At 36.7% G+C, this 19,787-nt stretch overlaps 4 protein-coding genes across 5 annotated transcripts in view; all 4 read right to left on the bottom strand.

The window, feature by feature from the left end:
• Positions 1-1,200: 1,200 nt before the first annotated feature.
• LOC107595681 (isocitrate dehydrogenase [NAD] subunit beta, mitochondrial-like) lies at positions 1,201-6,966 on the bottom strand. The gene is made up of 11 exons (XM_016286174.1): positions 6,806-6,966; positions 5,983-6,156; positions 5,476-5,596; positions 5,271-5,331; positions 5,049-5,181; positions 3,795-3,928; positions 3,613-3,715; positions 3,379-3,525; positions 3,148-3,242; positions 1,906-1,966; positions 1,201-1,625 (listed from the first exon to the last, which is right to left on the bottom strand). Exons 1-11 carry the CDS (start codon positions 6,848-6,850, stop codon positions 1,584-1,586), a joined length of 1,116 nt encoding a protein of 371 aa, XP_016141660.1. The 5' UTR covers positions 6,851-6,966; the 3' UTR covers positions 1,201-1,583.
• Positions 6,967-7,160: 194 nt separating this feature from the next.
• On the bottom strand, positions 7,161-12,796 carry p2rx4a (purinergic receptor P2X, ligand-gated ion channel, 4a). Of its 2 annotated transcripts, XM_016286172.1 has the most exons (12): positions 11,999-12,796; positions 11,777-11,924; positions 9,766-9,837; positions 9,462-9,534; positions 9,243-9,339; positions 9,040-9,120; positions 8,482-8,623; positions 8,245-8,381; positions 8,067-8,160; positions 7,915-7,980; positions 7,484-7,579; positions 7,161-7,299 (listed from the first exon to the last, which is right to left on the bottom strand). In XM_016286172.1, the coding sequence occupies exons 1-12, from the start codon at positions 12,136-12,138 to the stop codon at positions 7,279-7,281; spliced, it is 1,167 nt and encodes a 388-aa protein (XP_016141658.1). In that variant the 5' UTR covers positions 12,139-12,796; the 3' UTR covers positions 7,161-7,278. The 2 variants fall into 2 exon arrangements, with proteins under 2 accessions (XP_016141658.1, XP_016141659.1); XM_016286173.1 differs by lacking the exons at positions 11,777-11,924; positions 11,999-12,796 and adding an exon at positions 10,667-10,758.
• A 1,392-nt stretch (positions 12,797-14,188) lies between these two features.
• On the bottom strand, positions 14,189-17,611 carry LOC107595683 (glutathione S-transferase theta-1-like). The gene is made up of 5 exons (XM_016286175.1): positions 17,381-17,611; positions 15,949-16,036; positions 15,444-15,594; positions 15,046-15,222; positions 14,189-14,929 (listed from the first exon to the last, which is right to left on the bottom strand). Exons 1-5 carry the CDS (start codon positions 17,490-17,492, stop codon positions 14,729-14,731), a joined length of 729 nt encoding a protein of 242 aa, XP_016141661.1. The 5' UTR covers positions 17,493-17,611; the 3' UTR covers positions 14,189-14,728.
• A 2,022-nt stretch (positions 17,612-19,633) lies between these two features.
• The window catches only part of LOC107595707 (coiled-coil-helix-coiled-coil-helix domain-containing protein 10, mitochondrial-like), a 3,594-nt gene continuing 3,440 nt past the window's right edge, over positions 19,634-19,787 (bottom strand). Inside the window, exon 4 of the mRNA XM_016286202.1 lies at positions 19,634-19,725. Coding sequence (XP_016141688.1) covers positions 19,634-19,725 — 92 coding nt within the window. The remainder of the gene's footprint in view (positions 19,726-19,787) is intronic.

Raw genomic sequence — 19,787 nt, 5'->3', positions numbered from 1 at the left:
AAGTGCATTGCAGGATTTCATACAAGCTCTTTCATATTTGCTTGTCCAAGCACTGCATACATCACAGTAGGTAGCCTATAAAGAAAAGAATACGAATAGAGTTTGGATTCCATGCCACTGTCGCCTTTGGCTTACTCAATTGAGGATTAAAAGAATTAATGTTCAGAAAATATTATTAATCTGACAGTACTGACACTATCGGATGAGAACACAAATTTTAACTGAACTGAGCTAGATAATAACACGACTGTCTTCTGCAAAGCTGCTTTTTAGGTTGTTTATTTTTGAACTTTGCAACATTGACACTGTGATTGAACTGAATTAAAACTACACTGAATTTGAATTGAGCTGAATAATGACATTATTGTCTTTAACATCAATCTAAGTTTCAAAATTGATGAATTTTGCAACATTAACACATTGTTTTTCCTGTTTATTACTGCAAAGCTGCTATACAGCGCTAAACGCAACTTGAAAATAGTCTCAATATTAATGCATCAACATTCATCTTTTAAGATTCTAATTCTAACCTGTACAGTACACTCTCCATGGTTCAACAATAACCAGCAAGTATCATAAATACTGAGGTGCACTGCATCAGCTAACCAAATGTTCTCTCACACATTCAAAACGTAAAAATACAATATAGAAAGTCTCTTCATATAGACATACACAGCTCCTTCATTTTTTTTGGACAAATGTGACCATTCATACAAGGCACATGTTCAGTGAATGAGACTAAAGCTATAGTGTGATGAATGACTAGATTTTCAATCCAGTATTCTCTAGGCATGTTAGCACTGCAGTGGCGAGGAAACTACGACAGAGTGGAAGCAAAACTCTGATTTATAAAACAGAAAACGGGTGAATTTGCATGGCAACTTATCAGCAAGTGCAGACAATGGATAGCACACTTGACTGGACGTCGGAGCGACATAATTCCTGTTTGTGTCCACAAAAGATCTCGATCTACCAGCTCCCTTGCAGTCGCAAGAGCCAACCATAAATGTCGTTGTGCGAATGCTTGAACATTATTCTTCTTTTTTTTTTGGTAACACTTTACAAAAAGGTAACATTAATATTATTAATCTTTGCTGTTAGTTAATACAGTAGTTCATTGCTTGTTCCTGCCGTTCATGCATTAAATAATATAAACAGACACATATTTTAAAAATGTATCAGTATAGTAAATTTTGAATTTAACATTAAGCTTAATAAATGCGGCAGAAGTATTGTTTATAATAATTTGCGCAGTTTTAAATTGTAACAAATGAGACCTACTAAGTGTTTTATTTGCATAAACTAAAGGCTAATGGATTTTCACCAAAAAAGGGATGAGCCCTTCGATATATTCCACCCAAACATACTCTTTCAATAAAAAAACGTGTCATGGCTAAAATGAAAGACTTATTTCATGAGGACTTTAAATGAGATGACAGTCATAAAATATAAGAAAGGACGATGTCTGAGAGTCAGCAGAAATTCAACCCACAAAACTGACCAAAAAGCCCCAACTGTCCACATAAAACACAGAGGGTTTCAACCAAAGTGTAATGTAGAAAAAAAACTGGATGGGCTAAAACTCATTTATATATTAGAAGTGTTTCAGGGTTAAAGATATAGTGCTGTGTTGTGGTGTGGTTAGGGTCATTCATTCCAAGCCAGATGCAAAGGAAAACCAACCAATTAGGATGAAAACCAATGCCACCAGACTATACAGACATCCATGCATAAACATCCATCAACAACAAACTGTGCATCTTGAACTCATAGAAAAAACACTGAAACACACCTACTCATGTTCTCTACATGGTATATAAGCTGCATATAGTTCTATCAGCCACACAATACACCTTTCTCTCCCATTCAGACTTGAACACACAAACACACACAATCATCTCTTACCTTGCCCTGCTTGATAACTTTCTTGACAGCCTCAGATACCATGTTTGAGTGATACTCAAGACTGAAAGAAAAAAACCCACTCACATCAATACAATCACCAAGACTGGTCAAAAGTTTAGAATAATTAACAGTTTTAAACGTCTTTGAAAGAAGTCTCTTATGCTCACTGAGATACATACAGTATATACATAAACAGAATATATATCCAAACACATTTTTTGCAATGATCTCTCAAATGTGGTGATCAAACACTTATAATGACGTGACAGATATATGTAATGGAGGCTGGGCATTTAACAATTTAAACTTTATTATCCAAAATTCAACTTTATTCCGTTGAAGTTTTTCACTTCGCAACATTCATTCACGGATTTGCGCTACTGTCTTTATACACAGATGAAACTTACTAGAGAAGTGTGACATAATATACCTTTGTAAATAAATACAATTTAAATTCACATCTTGCGCACTTTAATGCCCTTTGAATGTAACGTGTACGTTCCCTTGGAACTGGAATCATGGCGGAATATCCTGTGAAGTCCACTTTGCAGGGCACTTACGGTCGAATAAGACAACGCTTGAATGCTGCTGCCTGAACTAGAGACCTCCTTACTGAAGTGAAAGTGTTGGCTGGTGTCACCATCTCGCGACCACGGAGGCAGATCTCCACCAAATTCAGGGGATCCCTTCAGCTCGAGGAGCCCTCTTGAACGACACCCTCTGTGTGTCGGTAACCCCCTGGGATCGCCAGATTGGTCGGCGCCCGACCACGAATTTAACCGCCCGTAACTCTCGGACCCGGGGGCTATCGACGCGGGGTGGTCTCATTCAAAAGGGGGCCTCGAGACGTACACTCGATTCGGCGTTCAAGAGGGTTCCTCGAGCTGAAGGGATCCGCCGCGCCGTTACGGAGATATGGCCATTCAAAGTTTCAATGGTATTCCATACACTTAAGCAAACTACGCAATTACACCATTTACAAGCATTTTATTTGCATTTTATGTTCTGTAAAAAAAATGTTCACATCAGTGGCATATCGGCAGCATATTCACCGATACATCTGCGACAGGCTCATATCGGCCGATAAAATCGGCAAAACGATATATCGGTCGGGCTCTACTGAAAACCATGTTTAATGGGAATAAAAAGTCAAAACAGCAATTAATGGTACAATTTAAAGGTTAAACTCAAGATATGAAGTAAATATGGAATATCAATGCTGGATAACAGTGGGAGACTCACTTGAGGTGTCTCAGCATGTTGGATGCACTGAGGAGCATAGCAGTAGGGTTTGCGATATTCCTGCCGACAGCCTGAGCGAAGGGATGTCTGGCACCCTGATTGAAAATACAAGAAGACAGGAATCACTGTTAAGTCCTCATACAAACTGCAAAGCAGTTTATTCCGAGTCTGAAACTGTTACAGTTCATGTATGATGAATGAAGGAATGAAATACAAGATTTAGACACCAACCGTTTCAAACACAGCATATTCTGCACTGTAACTCTCGCCTGGAACTACGCCGGCTCCGCCCACCAGCCCTGCTGCCAGGTTATCGATGATGTTGCCATAGAGATTTGGCATCACTAACACGTCAAACTGATAAGGATTCTGCACCAGCTGTGGGCCACAGAACAATATGTTAATTAAATATATATAGGCCATTCTAATTGCTGGTCATTAATAATAAAAGACTGGAAACTATACCTGCATGCAGCAGTTATCAATGATGATGTTTTCATATTTAATCTTGGGATAAAGTTCAGCCAATTCCGCACAGCTCTGCAGGAAGAGACCATCCCCGAGTTTCCTGTGAAGATAATCCGAGATGAGCGAGTCTATGTGTTCAGCTTTAAAACTGTATGGTGGAATAATCCCTTCATACTTACATAATGTTTGCTTTGTGGACAGCGGTCACTTTGCTGCGGCCTTTCTTGGTGGCGTAGTCGAATGCAAATTTAGCGATACGGCGAGATTTCTCCCTGGTGATGATCTTCAGGCACTCAACCACTCCTGAAACACTCTACAAACACAGAGGTGCTCATAACACAGATGTACACAACAGTTTTAAAAACTAATCCTTTTATTAATGCATTAATGCAATATAAAAAATGCATTAAATTGATCAAAAGTGACGGTAAAGACATTTGTAATGTTACAAAAGAGTTCTGTTTCAAATAAATGCTGTTCTTTCTATTCATCAAAGCATCCTGAAAAAAAATATATCACGGTTTCCAGAAAAATGTTAAGCAGCTCAACTGTTTTTTAACATTGATATGAATAAGAAATATTTCTTGAGCACCAAATCAGCATATTAGAATGGGACACTGAAAACTGGAGTAATCGCTGCTTAAAATTCAGCTTTTCCATCATAGGAATAAACAGCATGGTTCACATATTAAAATATAAAAAGGCTATTTTGAATTGTAACAGCATTTCACATATTACTGTTTTTATTATATTTTGATAAAATAAATGCAGCCTTCGTGAGCATAAGAAATGTCTTTAAAAAACAAAGTTGGTAATGTTTAAGAAAAAAATTAATACGCTTCAAAAGTTACTTTTGCTGATACTGGTTTTGAAAGGCGCAGTAAACTATCATCATATTTATGTTAAAAGCAAAAGTTTACAGTGTCTATGTCAACTTTAATTATCCTAAATAAAATGTTTGTGTTAAAGAATGTTAACTTTTTGGGTCAATAATTGTCATTAATTCATCCTTATGTTGTTCCAAACCCCTGTACCGTTTCTTGTAAACCCCAAGAGAGAAATAATCAGATTTTTAATTTTTTTATTTCATATGATAGTTGATATCCACATCTCTCAATATAAAAATAAAACGACACAAAGCATCATGCAAAATGATCATCCAAAGCAAAATGTTAGCTCTCTGTGAGGAACGTACCTAAATTTTAATTATTTTCCAGATGGTGATTCTTTTAGCCCAATATGTGAATCGGATCAACTATTTCATTGTCTCAAAATACAAATTGATTCAAGAAATTAGCACTGGTTCTCGAGTTCAACTCAGTGTCTCAAATCTCTGGTCAACAGCCCACAGGAAGAGAAGATTATCAATTACATAAATACCGTAAAAAATATGCATCTCACACAGAAATAAATGATGTGAGAACAGCAAGTACCTCATGCTCCAGAGAGCTGTATTCTCCCTCCGTCTGCTCCCGTATGATGACCAGATCCAGGTTATTATGGCGGGTGCTGTAGCCAGGCAGGCTGTTCACATGAACCACATTGGCAAACAGGTCCAGCTTTCTCCTGTACAACATACCACAAAAAATCTATCAATCAAAAACTAACAGGAGAACCATGAGCAGCACAAAGCAGCAATGATAATATCAAAGTACCTCAGTCTCATTTCATATGATGCCAGTTCACCCTTGTACTCCATGGGAGTGTGAATCTTTCCTAAGCACAGGGAGAATTAAAACAACATTTATTTTAAATGCCAAATTAGCATTTGTCAATAAAAAAATATATAAATAAGCTTGCACTAAATTGCTAAATTGACAGCCAAAATATTACGAAACGATCAGCAGTCAGAAATGTTACCCTTGATGGCGACTCTGTTGTTCTTCATGGAGGACAACACCTCTTCCAGTTTCTCCTCACTGGCCATGTTCTGCACCTCGCTCAGGTGAAACTCCTCAAACTCCACAGGAACATCAGCTGCCTAGAAAGTGAGGTGAAAAGGGCATTAGGAACAAGTGAAACGAAGACATGAGAGAGGGATGCGAAGGAGGAGAAGACGACCACTAAAGATCAGATGTTTAACCCTTTAAACCAGTGGTTCCCAAACCTGTCCTGGAGGCCCCCCTGCCCTGCACCTTTTGTATGTCTCCCTTATCTAACACACCTGATTCCACTCATCAGCTCTTTAGTAGAGACTGCAAGAACTAAATTGGGTGTGTCTGATTAGGGAGACATACAAAATGTGCAGGGCAGGGGGTCCTCCAGGACAGGTTTGGGAACCACTGCTATAAACTAAAGCCTATTATATCATATTCAGGCTTAAAATTTACTCGTGTCTGAAAAAAGACTGAGAAAGAGCATCAGTACCTTGAAAACCTCTTTGACAGCAGTCATCAGCTCAGGTCCAACTCCATCTCCAGGGACCATGGTGACCTTGAAGGTGCTGTCTGCCCTCGCCGGGGGACTCTCTGAAACATTCTGACTGGAGGTCACACTCAAAGAGCGGGCGCACAACGGCTGCAACCGGGCACCACTCAGACCCTGAGGGGTCAAAAATGAGATCATAAAGATGGCTCTTATTTCTGGAGTGTCACAGATACTTTTGTTTTATGGTTTGTGTGAACCACCTGTATGGTTTGAAAAGGTGCATTACAGGTGGTGACAGGTCATTTGTCGGTCAAGCCAATTAATCAGCCAATATTTTAAAATGTTAAGTTTACTAGTAAAGAGGAAACATCCCCTTGCATCAATTCCCGAAACTGTTGACAGCCCTGGCAATCTATGATTTCTGTTATTCAAGCTTCATCATGACATTAAATCATAAAAATGTAAAAAAAGTAACATTCTGCTCATTCACGTATATCCGGGGTTTAATGACATATCAAAGTGTTACCACATACCATAATTTACCATGGTACCTAGAATGGAAGTCTAGGTAAATTGTTTACATCTCTACATCCAGACAATTTCTAATGGACCTCTCCTGTGAGATGTGATCTGACTTTTCTTTTTTTTTTGTACTGCTACTGTTACATCCAATGTGTTCCAGTCCAGACTTGCCTTACGCATCTAAATAACGCTATTCGTTTCCCAGTTAATCCTGTATTTGGCCGTGTGGCTCAGACAAACAAATTAGGGTTATGTCATTGTAAACTTTGAGCAAACGACAGAATCGTTTTTCAAGACTCACCTTGGCCAATGTTACGAGACTCCCTCTCAACGCGGCCGCCATCATGCATTCACGGGAGGTAAAGGGTCGCTGTGATCTTCCTCCTGAACTAGAAACATTGAGGGGTGTGTTTCTCTACTGACCCCTACTGGATGCAAGTTTAACTCGTAGTGCTTCTCGACCAACACCTAGGCGTCCTCGGTAAACTTCCAAGGGTGAACAAACGACAGCTTTACGGTCAATGGATCTAAAACATTAGTATTTGCATTTTTTTTCCAGAGACGTAATGTTTCTTTTTTAGTCCCCTTTTGGAAGCTAACAGAACCCACATGGCCCAAAGCTAGCGAATAAATAAATCACACTGATAATTTCATCTAAATGTATTTTTTTATTCACCATTACTTTGATTGGTCATTTTGTAAACCTGAGAAATACATGAACTTCATAATGAAATTTGCATAGAATTAGTGTTGAATCGGGAGCCTGAAGATCTTCTATGTTTCTTCATTGGATAACTAATTGAAAGAAATATCTCATGTTAGTTTCTTAATAACAAAACAACTACTATAAGGCACAAGAACTACTTTAAATAACCAATTACAGAAAGTTACCCAGGTTTATGTTAAAATACCAAATATATTTATTAAAAAGTTAAGTGTAGCAAACATTTGGATGCTCAATGAGGCCTTAGATACTCACAAGTCCAAAGTCATCAACATATGTATACTTCTGCTCTTTGTAATGATGCTTTCTTGTCATAAATGTCAGGACAATCCAATCACAGATAACATTCACCTGAAATGGACCACAAGTCTGTTATACTCACCAGGGCTGCATATATTTGATTAAACAAAATACAGTAAAAACAGTAATATTGTGAACAATTATTACACTTTAAAAGAAATGTTTTATATTTAAATATTTTAAAATGTAATTTATTTCTGATTGCTGCTGAATTTTCAGCAGCCATTACTCCTGTCTTCAGTGTCACAACTCTATATATGCATAGTTTGAATGTCACTGAAATATACACCGAAAAGTTTTTACTGAATTTTCACTAGCTCATGTTTCCCCATATTAGCTCAAATTTGTAAAATTATTGTATTCAAATGAGTAACAGACATACTTACCAGGCCTAAAAGTGCCAAGCCTGCACCTATATTCAGAAGTGTTGGTATGATATTAAATTTTCCTGCCTGTATTAGAAACAAAAGTACTTAGTATGTGTTAAATGACTAAGTTAATGCTAACCTGTAACATTAGAAAGTATAAAGTGTCTCACCTGGCCAAATACCAAGACATCAAAGCGTATACCATAACCCTTGATAAGCGTCCTAGTCTCTGTGCCATCACTGTCCTTGTAATATTTAGCAAATCTGTAAAGATTTAATCAAACTTATTTAAAATGCATCCTCACTTCCTCTCAGAAACCACTTTTTCTAAGTGCAAACACCTCCTACCTGAAGTTGTATCCGGGGGCCACGTTATTTTCAGGGTCTTTGTTATCTAGTCTGCGGAAAGTGTAGCGAGGCACACACCAGCTCTGTGGCATGTCAAGGTCACAATCCCACCGGATCTGCACTCCCATCACTCCCCCCTAAGAAGAAGGAAAAAAGTGCACAAAATGCTGTTAAAAAAGTCTAACATTAGCCAATTTAATTCAGCAATGTCAGATAAACATAAATGAAGTCTCTAACATGGACTGCCATGGTCTGAAAATCCTCTTCAGCCTCTTCAACAATGTCTTTGAGTCTGAAGATAGGGCAGTCAGGGTCTGTCTTGCGGCTGAATACACACTGTGTCAAGTAGGAGCTATTTATATTTGGTAGGATATTCCTTCTGTAAGGACACAATGAGCATGTTTCACTCCGTTAAAACAATGGCAGACAATTCATTCACTTTTTTTCATCCATTTAAGTAGAAACAATAATGCATTCAAAAAGCTTACTTGTTGAAATTAAATTTGGGATAACGAATGTTATTTTTTATGAGCACAGTGAAGTTTTCAGCATCTGCCAGAAGTGGTGGACTGAAACGTCAAGAAGAAAGGGAAAAAAAAACGTAATTACCAACATCTAAAGAAATGAAATGACACACACACACACACACACACACACACACACACACACTTGGTAGGATATTCCTTCTGTAAGGACACAATGAGCATGTTTCACTCCGTTAAAACAATGGCAGACAATTCATTCACTTTTTTTCATCCATTTAAGTAGAAACAATAATGCATTCAAAAAGCTTACTTGTTGAAATTAAATTTGGGATAACGAATGTTATTTTTTATGAGCACAGTGAAGTTTTCAGCATCTGCCAGAAGTGGTGGACTGAAACGTCAAGAAGAAAGGGAAAAAAAACGTAATTACCAACATCTAAAGAAATGAAATGACACACACACACACACACACACACACACGTGTATACAATATATATACATATAGGATTTTACTTTGGGGGTTCAACAATCTTCTCTAAAGGACACCAGGACAGCACTTCACAAGTCTTCACGGTGTCATTGTAATTGACACATCTACCTGTCTGAACACCTGAAAAAAATCAAATGCATTGTTTTATTTATACAAAATGATGTTTGCTGTCTAAACAGATGGGAATGCAAAGATCATTAGTCACAGGTAGAGTAATCTTGCATTTAATGTATGAGCCATACCATCTCCACGAGCATCATTGAAGCCTCTTCTGCAGTCCCGGTAAGAAGTGCATATGGATGCTGGGGTCGGATTCTAAGTTACACAAGTTAAAATGAGATTAAGATACATGATACAAGATACTGACAGAAAAATGTGAGCAATTTTCTAATTCTACTACTTATTAGTTAAGCTGATTTTTTCTCTATTATTTCAAATAATTGAATTGTCCTATTACCGGTACTATTTGGTATTTGATTTCAGCCAGTAACGTTTGTTTTAATCGGTTAGTGACAAAAGAGAACTATGCCTTCCATAATGACTCACCTCAGCACATTTCGACTGTGTTTGATTTGGGGTGATGATCATATTGGTCAGCACAAAGAATGATCCATCCTCCTGAAACATTCAAAAAAACGTGATTTCAAGTAATACCTAAAAATATACTTCCTCATAACTGAATAATGCCAGAAGCATGAACACTTTTCATTTGCTTAGAGATGGTGTAAACTGCTAAATTACATTCACTGCCATCAGTAAACAGTATGGTCAAATGTTTACTGTGCCGTTTTGATGAAATAAAAAAAAGAAAAGTAAAAAAGAAAAACAACAGTGTATAAGACACTTATCAAACAAATGTCTTAACATGATTTCAAATCAATTATATTTAAATCATTAATAATTAAAATGCAAAATCTAAGAATCAGGAGGAACTCAGCACCACTGAGTTCTCATTTGACATTATTTAATGCAGCGTACAACTGTTAGCAAATTTGTATAGGCAAATTTTGTGGTTTCTGTACTCTTCAAAACAACATGATATTGACTCATGTTGTTTCTTTTGAAACGTTAAAGGCTAGTTAAGCAGTGCATGTAACGAGTTCAAGTTTTAAATACAAGTCTGCTTTCAGAAAATGAGAAAAACATTTTTAAAGCAAATATTAATTTAGTCTCCCTAACTTTTGAAAATAAACTATTTGAAATGAATCAAGTTTAATTATTTGACAGCCTGTACGTATGAATAAGCATGAAAACGAAAACCTTTCTAGTGTAGTAATATTGACTAAAGTCTGAATGACTTTGGACCTATAAAGTTTGAAACCCACTGGTTTAAGATCATTAAACCAAACTTGTTACACCCAACACTGATTTCCCAAGAGACATTATTCAAAATCTGTGTATATTCCAAAAGAGTGCACACAGCCCTTGAGTAGAGTTAACACAATACAATGTATGAGCATGCAGGTGCAGCCATATCCTCTTCATAACCCGTGAAGGTGGTGGAACCAGTGATGTTAGCTGGCATTTCAATCGTCTAGCCTGTACCTCCTCTTCGTCAAATCGACGGTCTACCTGAGGTGGGATGATGTAGTCAGCCACATCCCAGATCCGTTCACCCAACTCAGTAGTGTTTGTGAGAGCAATGCCTTTCACTTTGGTCGTGACAGAGCTGAGGACGGTGTCCGTGTCCTGGTAGCCTTTCTTAAGAACACACACATACCTGTAATCAAACAAGGAAGTTATTTAAGTATGGTCAAATGTTTACTGTGCCGTTTTGATGAAATAAAAAAAAGAAAAGTAAAAAAGAAAAACAACAGTGTATAAGACACTTATCAAACAAATGTCTTAACATGATTTCAAATCAATTATATTTAAATCATTAATAATTAAAATGCAAAATCTAAGAATCAGGAGGAACTCAGCACCACTGAGTTCTCATTTGACATTATTTAATGCAGCGTACAACTGTTAGCAAATTTGTATAGGCAAATTTTGTGGTTTCTGTACTCTTCAAAACAACATGATATTGACTCATGTTGTTTCTTTTGAAACGTTAAAGGCTAGTTGAGCAGTGTATGTAACGAGTTCAAGTTTTAAATACAAGTCTGCTTTCAGAAAATGAGAAAAACATTTTTTAAGCATATATTAATTTAGTCTCCCTAACTTTTGAAAATAAACTATTTGAAATGAATCAAGTTTAATTATTTGACAGCCTGTACGTATGAATAAGCATGAAAACGAAAACCTTTCTAGTGTAGTAATATTGACTAAAGTCTGAATGACTTTGGACCTATAAAGTTTGAAACCCACTGGTTTAAGATCATTAAACCAAACTTGTTACACCCAACACTGATTTCCCAAGAGACATTATTCAAAATCTGTGTATATTCCAAAAGAGTGCACACAGCCCTTGAGTAGAGTTAACACAATACAATGTATGAGCATGCAGGTGCAGCCATATCCTCTTCATAACCCGTGAAGGTGGTGGAACCAGTGATGTTAGCTGGCATTTCAATCGTCTAGCCTGTACCTCCTCTTCGTCAAATCGACGGTCTACCTGAGGTGGGATGATGTAGTCAGCCACATCCCAGATCCGTTCACCCAACTCAGTAGTGTTTGTGAGAGCAATGCCTTTCACTTTGGTCGTGACAGAGCTGAGGACGGTGTCCGTGTCCTGGTAGCCTTTCTTAAGAACACACACATACCTGTAATCAAACAAGGAAGTTATTTAAGAATACACAGTTTCTTATGGATTTATTATACGAACAAGTGAGCTTACCCGATGACGTAGGCTATGACTAAAGCTTGAGTGAACCGATTCAGCGTTCCCACTTTCCTGCTTCTTATCACTAATATCTTTGACGTGTAGTAGTCGAAAAAACACTCACCTACTGAATCACAGCATCCTTTTTTGCTCATTATGATCGCTGGAACCAAACCGTAAAATTAACTATACTTCTATTTCCCTTCCTGTCCACTCAGTCACAAGTTTTGTAGGTTATTAACTTTCCACGACGCCGCAGTGCGGTCCAAGCTTTACACGCTTCCCGCTGAATTGTCGTTTCACTTTCTGAGACTGAAGATCATGTACTACTCAAGAACAGTTTTAAAGGAATGGTTGACATTTTTTTGTCACGATCCACACTGAAGGTGGGTCCGAGTATTGAAATGATGACGCTGCTGTTTTCTGCACAATGAAAGTGAACGGTGTCCAGAGGAAACAGCTGATGTTTTGGTCTAAACAAGGTTTTGAAGTACCACTGAGCTCCCTCTCACTTGACCATTATTTTACTGCCGAATACAACTGCCCACAAATTAATTAAGCCCATATTTTGCATAGGCAAATTATGCTACTCCTGACGATAACAAGTGAAGGTTTACCATGAGCCTCTCAAACCAAGTAATAATTGAACAAAAATAAATCCAACGGTACAACTCATGCCCGTTATTTCAGCTTTTCTGAAGCCATATGATAGCTTTTCATGCAAAATTAACTACCATTTTAGTTATTGTCCCAGATTTTACTATCTGTTCCTCTTAACAGAAAGCCACAAAGCCCAACAAGTGCATTCGAATGTAGTACAGTCATTTTTGAGAAGTGGGACAAAACAGGGTGCAAAATTGAAAAAATAAAACCTTGTACTCAGACAAATGAAGCTACATTTATGTATCTTACATGTACTAAGCTACTGAGCTATGCTTTGATACAACCTCCCGACTTTTCTCTTTTTTAACAAAATGTGCTTTTTTTACCTTGGACTGTGTAATATAATTTCAACTTTATCTTTAACAGCATTCAAGATGTTTTTAACATTTCAAAACACATTCTGGTGTTAGCAGACAGATTGCACTTTCACTTGTGACCAACAATTCTATAACAAATATAAAATATCATAATGAAATATTATCAAAATATTCAACTGACGGTGGTGACGACAACCTGGATTTGGAATAATTCTAACTATCAAATACATTGAATCAGTCAATTACTGTATTAAAACAAACAACAAACAGTGAGTATGTTATTGTTTATAAAGCTTTTATTCAAGAGGCACATTTAAGTATTTTGATATATCATTGGAACACAAAATCTTATGGTGGTGAGTCTGGTGACATCGGTGTTGACAAATTTGGCATTTCTTTCACAAAACCAATGGAGTTCATGTGGTAGCCATTTTATGTTTTTCTGTTGATGCTAGATGCTAATGGAACCTGCTTCAGGAGAGGAAAATTATCTAAATATTTCAAATAATTTCCTCAGAAATTGGAAGATGGTGTTGACATATCATGGCTGTGACAAAGGAAATATTAACATTAGGATTTAAAATATTCTAAAACTAAAACTTAGCAGAGCCTGTCTGACACTGCTGTACTCTGCAGAGGTGAACTGTGGCAAGAGGGGGTCCTTTAGAGTGACAGCTGCCCCTAATATTCCCTGATTTTATTACATTTTATTGAATGTCTGACGGTGTCGACAAAAAGTGGGGACCCAACTTTAAAATCTTATGAAACATGCATATCATTAAAAAAACAACCTTGCTTTGATAGGAGATATTATTAAGTGTTGCTTTTGATAAAACAAGCTCTTTTTCATCATTAAAAAACATTTTTATCCATTTTATTGCAAATGAATGATTGAACCCTTCTCTGTGGACACACTGTTTTAGACATTAAGAAACACAGATCTGGTATAATAATGAGAAAATTAAATTGAAGGTGATAATTGTGTTAAATACATTCTATTATTAATCCCTCATGACATTTACAATTTAAAATATTTAAATTTTTTAAAGCTAATAGCAGTTACCCTTGCTGGACCTGTTTTGTCCCACGTACATGGGATTCCATGTCATTCTTCCATGTCAAGAATAACATGGAAGAATGAAATACAAATAAATTAGATAAATAAATCTAAAAATAAATAACTCTTATAGAGAAAAGGGTCAAATAAATACACCACAGAGACTGATCACAAAAGATAGATTTACTGACAATATTGGAGAGATGGAAATGCTGACAACCCCTTTTCTCTTCAAGAAATTAACAAAATGTGATATTCCTTATCGTGCATTTTTTTTGTTGTTGCAGGAATTTGTCAGGAAACCATATAATATCTGATTACATTCCATAAACACAGAGGGAGGAAACATTCCTCCCAGCTCCTTCCCATGGGTGTTAAGTGATTTTCTGAAACAATGCTGTATTGAGTGTCTGTGTTATTGCCTAGTTTTTCAAATGATAAGGTCACAGTGCAGCCATTCAGATTTTGAGAGCGAACACAGCTGGAAACGTGCTATTTCACAGTTTGCTTCTTTTTGAGGTCACACAGAAACATTGATGATTATTGGATTCATTCACTGAAAAATGACAAAGGCTATATGTCGTATACAATTTAAGCTAATTAATTTCATTCTTAGTGATTATACAAATGGAAAGTGTAGTTAGAAAATGATAAAGTACTTTTTCCTGAATAACTGACTGTTTTAACCAACAATGTCTACCAGTTTGTTTATGAGAGGAAATATCTCAAAATTTTAGGTTTGAAGTGTTCCATCTTTTTGGGGTCCATGGTTTTCACTGCCTCCTGGGCATAAAGAATTGCCTGGTGGGCCTCATCAAACAGCTCAGCCCCAATTTCTGCTCTGACTCTGTCCTTCCATGCCTTGAGTTTGGGTCTGTTCTCAAACACATCCATACCAGCACCTACAGGCTGAAACAAAAAGGCGTTATCAAGTATAAAACGACTGTCAGATATCATCTGGCTTAAATCCTCAAATCATAATATTGCTTCATCCGAAACTGAATAATTTGCATACATAGGCCTACCTGCATGATTTCCACAATAGCAACCAAGTCAGCCAATGAGATCTGATCACCAACAATGAACGGTCTGTCTTGCAGAAACTTCTCCTCAAAAAGATTTAGTGATGCATTAAGATCCTCTACTGCATTGTCCATCTTTTCCTTAGGGATCTCAACTCCTAAAGCTTTTGGAATCAAGAGCTACAGCAAAATAAGAAAACTACTTAATTCCATTTATAAATAAGTACACTAAAAAGTTAGCAGTTAACTGTGTAGCAATTCTAAAGACTAGGTAGGCTTCAGTCCCAAGGTCACAGAACAACAGGAGTGAACCATCAGCTTGGGAGCTGCTGAAATCTAAATGTTGTTCTGTTTAACACAGACACAGTACCTTTGAATGAAAATAAATTTACTTCACTCACCTTAAACCAGAACATCTTGGATCCATGTATCCGTATGGCAGAGTGTTGCCATGATAGATATTCGTTTACTCTAGCACGCTTCTGCAAGTCAGCTGGGTACCAGTGGTCTGGAGTGTGGCACTTCTCAGCCAGGTACAGCATAATCGCAACACTACAGGAAGTAACACTTTATTATGAACAGTTTCACAAGAGACACAAAACAAACAGGTGTCTCTGATTCTTACATTCTAGAACAGTGTTTTTCAACCAGAGGGCTTCAGAAATTTCCAAAGGGCCTCAAAATGACTTAAAATGGTTTAACGTCAAAGAAAAGTATTAAAAAATATATATTTTAAATATTATTTTAGTTACTTTTTAAAAAAAAAAGCTTTAACTAGCCTATATATATATTGGGAGTGTCCTAGGAACAAACTAATTAAAATACTATTAAAAGCTATTTTTATCACTATTAAGTCTTAAATTAAACTGAAAACATGGAAAACCTTGCTATCCATAGACCACATACCTTTCAGCCAAGCAAAAGTCTCCATCTTTGATTGCTGGTACTTTTCTTAGCAGGCTGATTTTCCCATATTCTTCACTATACTGATAACCTGAGGGACAGATCTCATATTTACGTTTTGGAAAAATACTCATATAATAATATTAGGGTGATCATTGTGTACAACTGGCACAATGTAAAAGCTCTAAGACGTGCAGGAACGGCGTAACTGCCAGATTAGTGATTCACAGCATTAAATCCAGTAATACCTCTAGCCACATCTGCCTATATCAATAAAAGATTACATTCTGTAGTCTAACCACCAGTGTTGGGGAAAGTTACTTTTAAAAGTAATGCATTACAATATTGCGTTACTCCATAAAAAAGTAACTGATTACGGTACTTAGTTACTTTTTATGGAAAGTAATGTGTTACGTTACTTTTGCGTTACTTTTTAAATCTGGACAGGGCTCGCTTGTTTGTTTGTAAAATAAAAAAAGTTATATTTTTGGCAAATATAAAAGCCTTTTCACACCAAAAGTGAAATGAATAAGCCTCAGGCTGAAGGGAAAGTAAATTTACGTCTGTACAGTAGAATGCAGAAGAAGAAATTCAAACCCCAAAAGTAGGGCTGCACGATAAATCGCATGCGATATTTAACGCGCATCTTATCAGTGAAGCCGGTTCTGTAATCAGCTGTAAATCTCCATCACCTGCGGGCTTTCACATTGAGCAGCATTAACTACACAGAGCCGTTGTTCACTGACGAGCTGCGCAAAACCACGTTTATATTCGCGCGATTTTTTGCGCAGCTCGTCAAATGTTTGTCTAGAGTAATTTGTGCTTATTAGTATGGTTGAACTGGATCATCGAAGGTCAGAAGCAAAGACATTGGTTAATAGAATGGGATCAAATACATAAAGGATATTTGTGTTGTTTATCATTTAATTATTGCAGGTTCGCATCATATTCTGAGTTGCATTATTTTTATTCATTTTGAGGAATACTGAATCTGTGTGCTTTTTTTGTGAGTGAGATGAATTAATGCATATTCATATTTATTTTAGATCTACAGTAACATCTTCTGATTTCTCTCAACATGACAGGAGAGCTGACAATCAATAAATTGGAAAAAAAAGTAACTTGCCTAACTTATTTGAAAAAGTGACTCAAATAGTATCTTGTAAATGAAAAAGTAATGCGTTACTTTACTAGTTACTTGAAAAAGATCGGATTACGTAACTCGCGTTACTTATGCGTTACCCCCAACACTGCTAACCACAACTTCTCACACAGAAATATAACAAAAAGTGGAAAAAGACTGTTGCATTTCTTTATGAAAATGAAGAACTTCCATAAAGTCTGTAAATTTTTCCTTCCAATAAAGAAGTTTTGCTGCAAAATCAAGGTAAAATGCACTTAACACGGCTTAAGATACTGTAACACAATATTGTACCTTCAAAAAGCGAAATCTTCTTGTAGTCGAACTGGATGTCGTTTTTTTGGGCAAAAATGTAAACAGAGCGACATGGCTGCGAAAACAGATCCAAGTACATTTCCAAAGACATTTTCTGAAGAGTGACTTCTATACTAAAACTCAACCCAGTGAAAACTGTAATGAAATGACTGTTCCCCGTTGCACAAGAATCGCCTACTACTGCGTCTGCTACACCACACCACACCACACCCCGCTGAACTCTGTTCCTAACCCTCTGCCAACTGGGGGAAAGACAAACGGCTCATCGTGAGTGTGTGGAATTTGAACACAGAATGACTTAATATTATCACCACTTTAAATTGATCAAGCTTTTAAGCACTATAATTCGACTATGAAATGAGAACTTTGTGTTTAGCTATAAACTTGGAATCATTTTTTCTTCATTCTTCTCTTGCAACTAGCGCCATCTGTCGGAACTCGAGGGTATTTTAATCGTGACAGTTCATAGAACGTTCATCTCTTCAAATATCGAAAAAAAAGTAACTTGCCTAACTTATTTGAAAAAGTAACTCAAATAGTATCTTGTAAATGAAAAAGTAATGCGTTACTTTAATTACTTGAAAAAAGTAATCGGATTACGTAACTCGCGTTACTTATGCGTTACCCCCAACACTGCTAACCACAACTTCTCACACAGAAATATAACAAAAAGTGGAAAAAGACTGTTGCATTTCTTTATGAAAATGAAGAACTTCCATATAGTCTGTAAGTTTTTCCTTCCAATAAAGAAGTTTTGCTGCAAAATCAAGGTAAAATGCACTTAACACGGCTTAAGATACTGTAACACAATATTGTACCTTCAAAAAGCGAAATCTTCTTGTAGTCGAACTGGATGTCGTTTTTTTGGGCAAAAATGTAAACAGAGCGACATGGCTGCGAAAACAGATCCAAGTACATTTCCAAAGACATTTTCTGAAGAGTGACTTCTATACTAAAACTCAACCCAGTGAAAACTGTAATGAAATGACTGTTCCCCGTTGCACAAGAATCGCCTACTACTGCGTCTGCTACACCACACCACACCACACCCCGCTGAACTCTGTTCCTAACCCTCTGCCAACTGGGGGAAAGACAAACGGCTCATCGTGAGTGTGTGGAATTTGAACACAGAATGACTTAATATTATCACCACTTTAAATTGATCAAGCTTTTAAGCACTATAATTCGACTATGAAATGAGAACTTTGTGTTTAGCTATAAACTTGGAATCATTTTTTCTTCATTCTTCTCTTGCAACTAGCGCCATCTGTCGGAACTCGAGGGTATTTTAATCGTGACAGTTCATAGAACGTTCATCTCTTCAAATATCATATTTTAATTGGAAGAATTGCTGTCAAAACATTGTTGTTGTTTTTTATCTAAAACTAACACATTGAAGACACCCCCTACATAGCTTAAATATTATACTAATAAACTACTTGTATGACTTTAGAACATCTTTAGAAAACTTGCCTGGTGGTAAAATGGTCTATACATTAAAAAAAAATTGTGTAGGATTTTCAGAAATTGATAGTAAATTTCAAAAATAATTACAAAGAATCATTAGTAAGATGCTGAGTTAATTTAAGTAGTTCTTGTAAAACATAGTCCAATAATCTTTGAAGAATCCGTTTTCACAGTATCACTAATAAATAGTATGATTTCACAATTACAATGTATTTCATGTTTATTTGTGTGCAAGAAAAGTGAGTGTTCTTCTTTTCTTCTTGAACCATGAAACGCATACTGTAGATCCAAACTGCTTGTCTACCCTGGAAGCAAATGCTACCCACATCATCCCAAAACTCCTGAATGAATTACACAGATGCTTTATTCAAGAGCGTTTTCATTGTTTTTCCATTTAATTTTTAGCAAATTTCTGAATCCATGTACTTGACAAACACAGCTGATAAATTAGACTATTCCGTGGCCATTTTGAAGCAATGCCACTATTAAAAATGAACGCTGATTTGCTAGTGGCAGGTGGGATTTGTAATTAAGGGGGAGGGACATTATCATTCCAGGAAGCATTTTATTGGACAAAAATAGACACGCCCATTAAATCAATGTCAATCAATAATATTTTGGTCTGTCTTTTCAGATATATGTATATGTTAAGTTTACTAGATTTTACGCACTACATTGTAACTTTCAAACAAGTTGCCAAATATTAATGTAGGTAAGTAACCAGTACATTCAAAGTGTGTTCAACCCGCCATTTTTTTTATTAATTTACCGGTCATCGCTAAGCCCAAGCTCTCCTTTCAGAAACTGGAAGATTTTGGCGCTATGCTCCTTATTTTTCTCCGCAGTATCAGTCACTCCTAAGGCAGACAAGGACATCAACAAACACGGGGAGCTGGAGCCCGCGATCATCATCGGCAGG

Source organism: Sinocyclocheilus grahami, unplaced genomic scaffold, assembly GCF_001515645.1.
Source record: "Sinocyclocheilus grahami isolate Dianchi unplaced genomic scaffold, SAMN03320097.WGS_v1.1 scaffold207.1, whole genome shotgun sequence".
In the NCBI taxonomy this organism is placed as follows: domain Eukaryota; kingdom Metazoa; phylum Chordata; class Actinopteri; order Cypriniformes; family Cyprinidae; genus Sinocyclocheilus; species Sinocyclocheilus grahami.
This window is presented reverse-complemented; position numbering and strand designations above follow the sequence as displayed.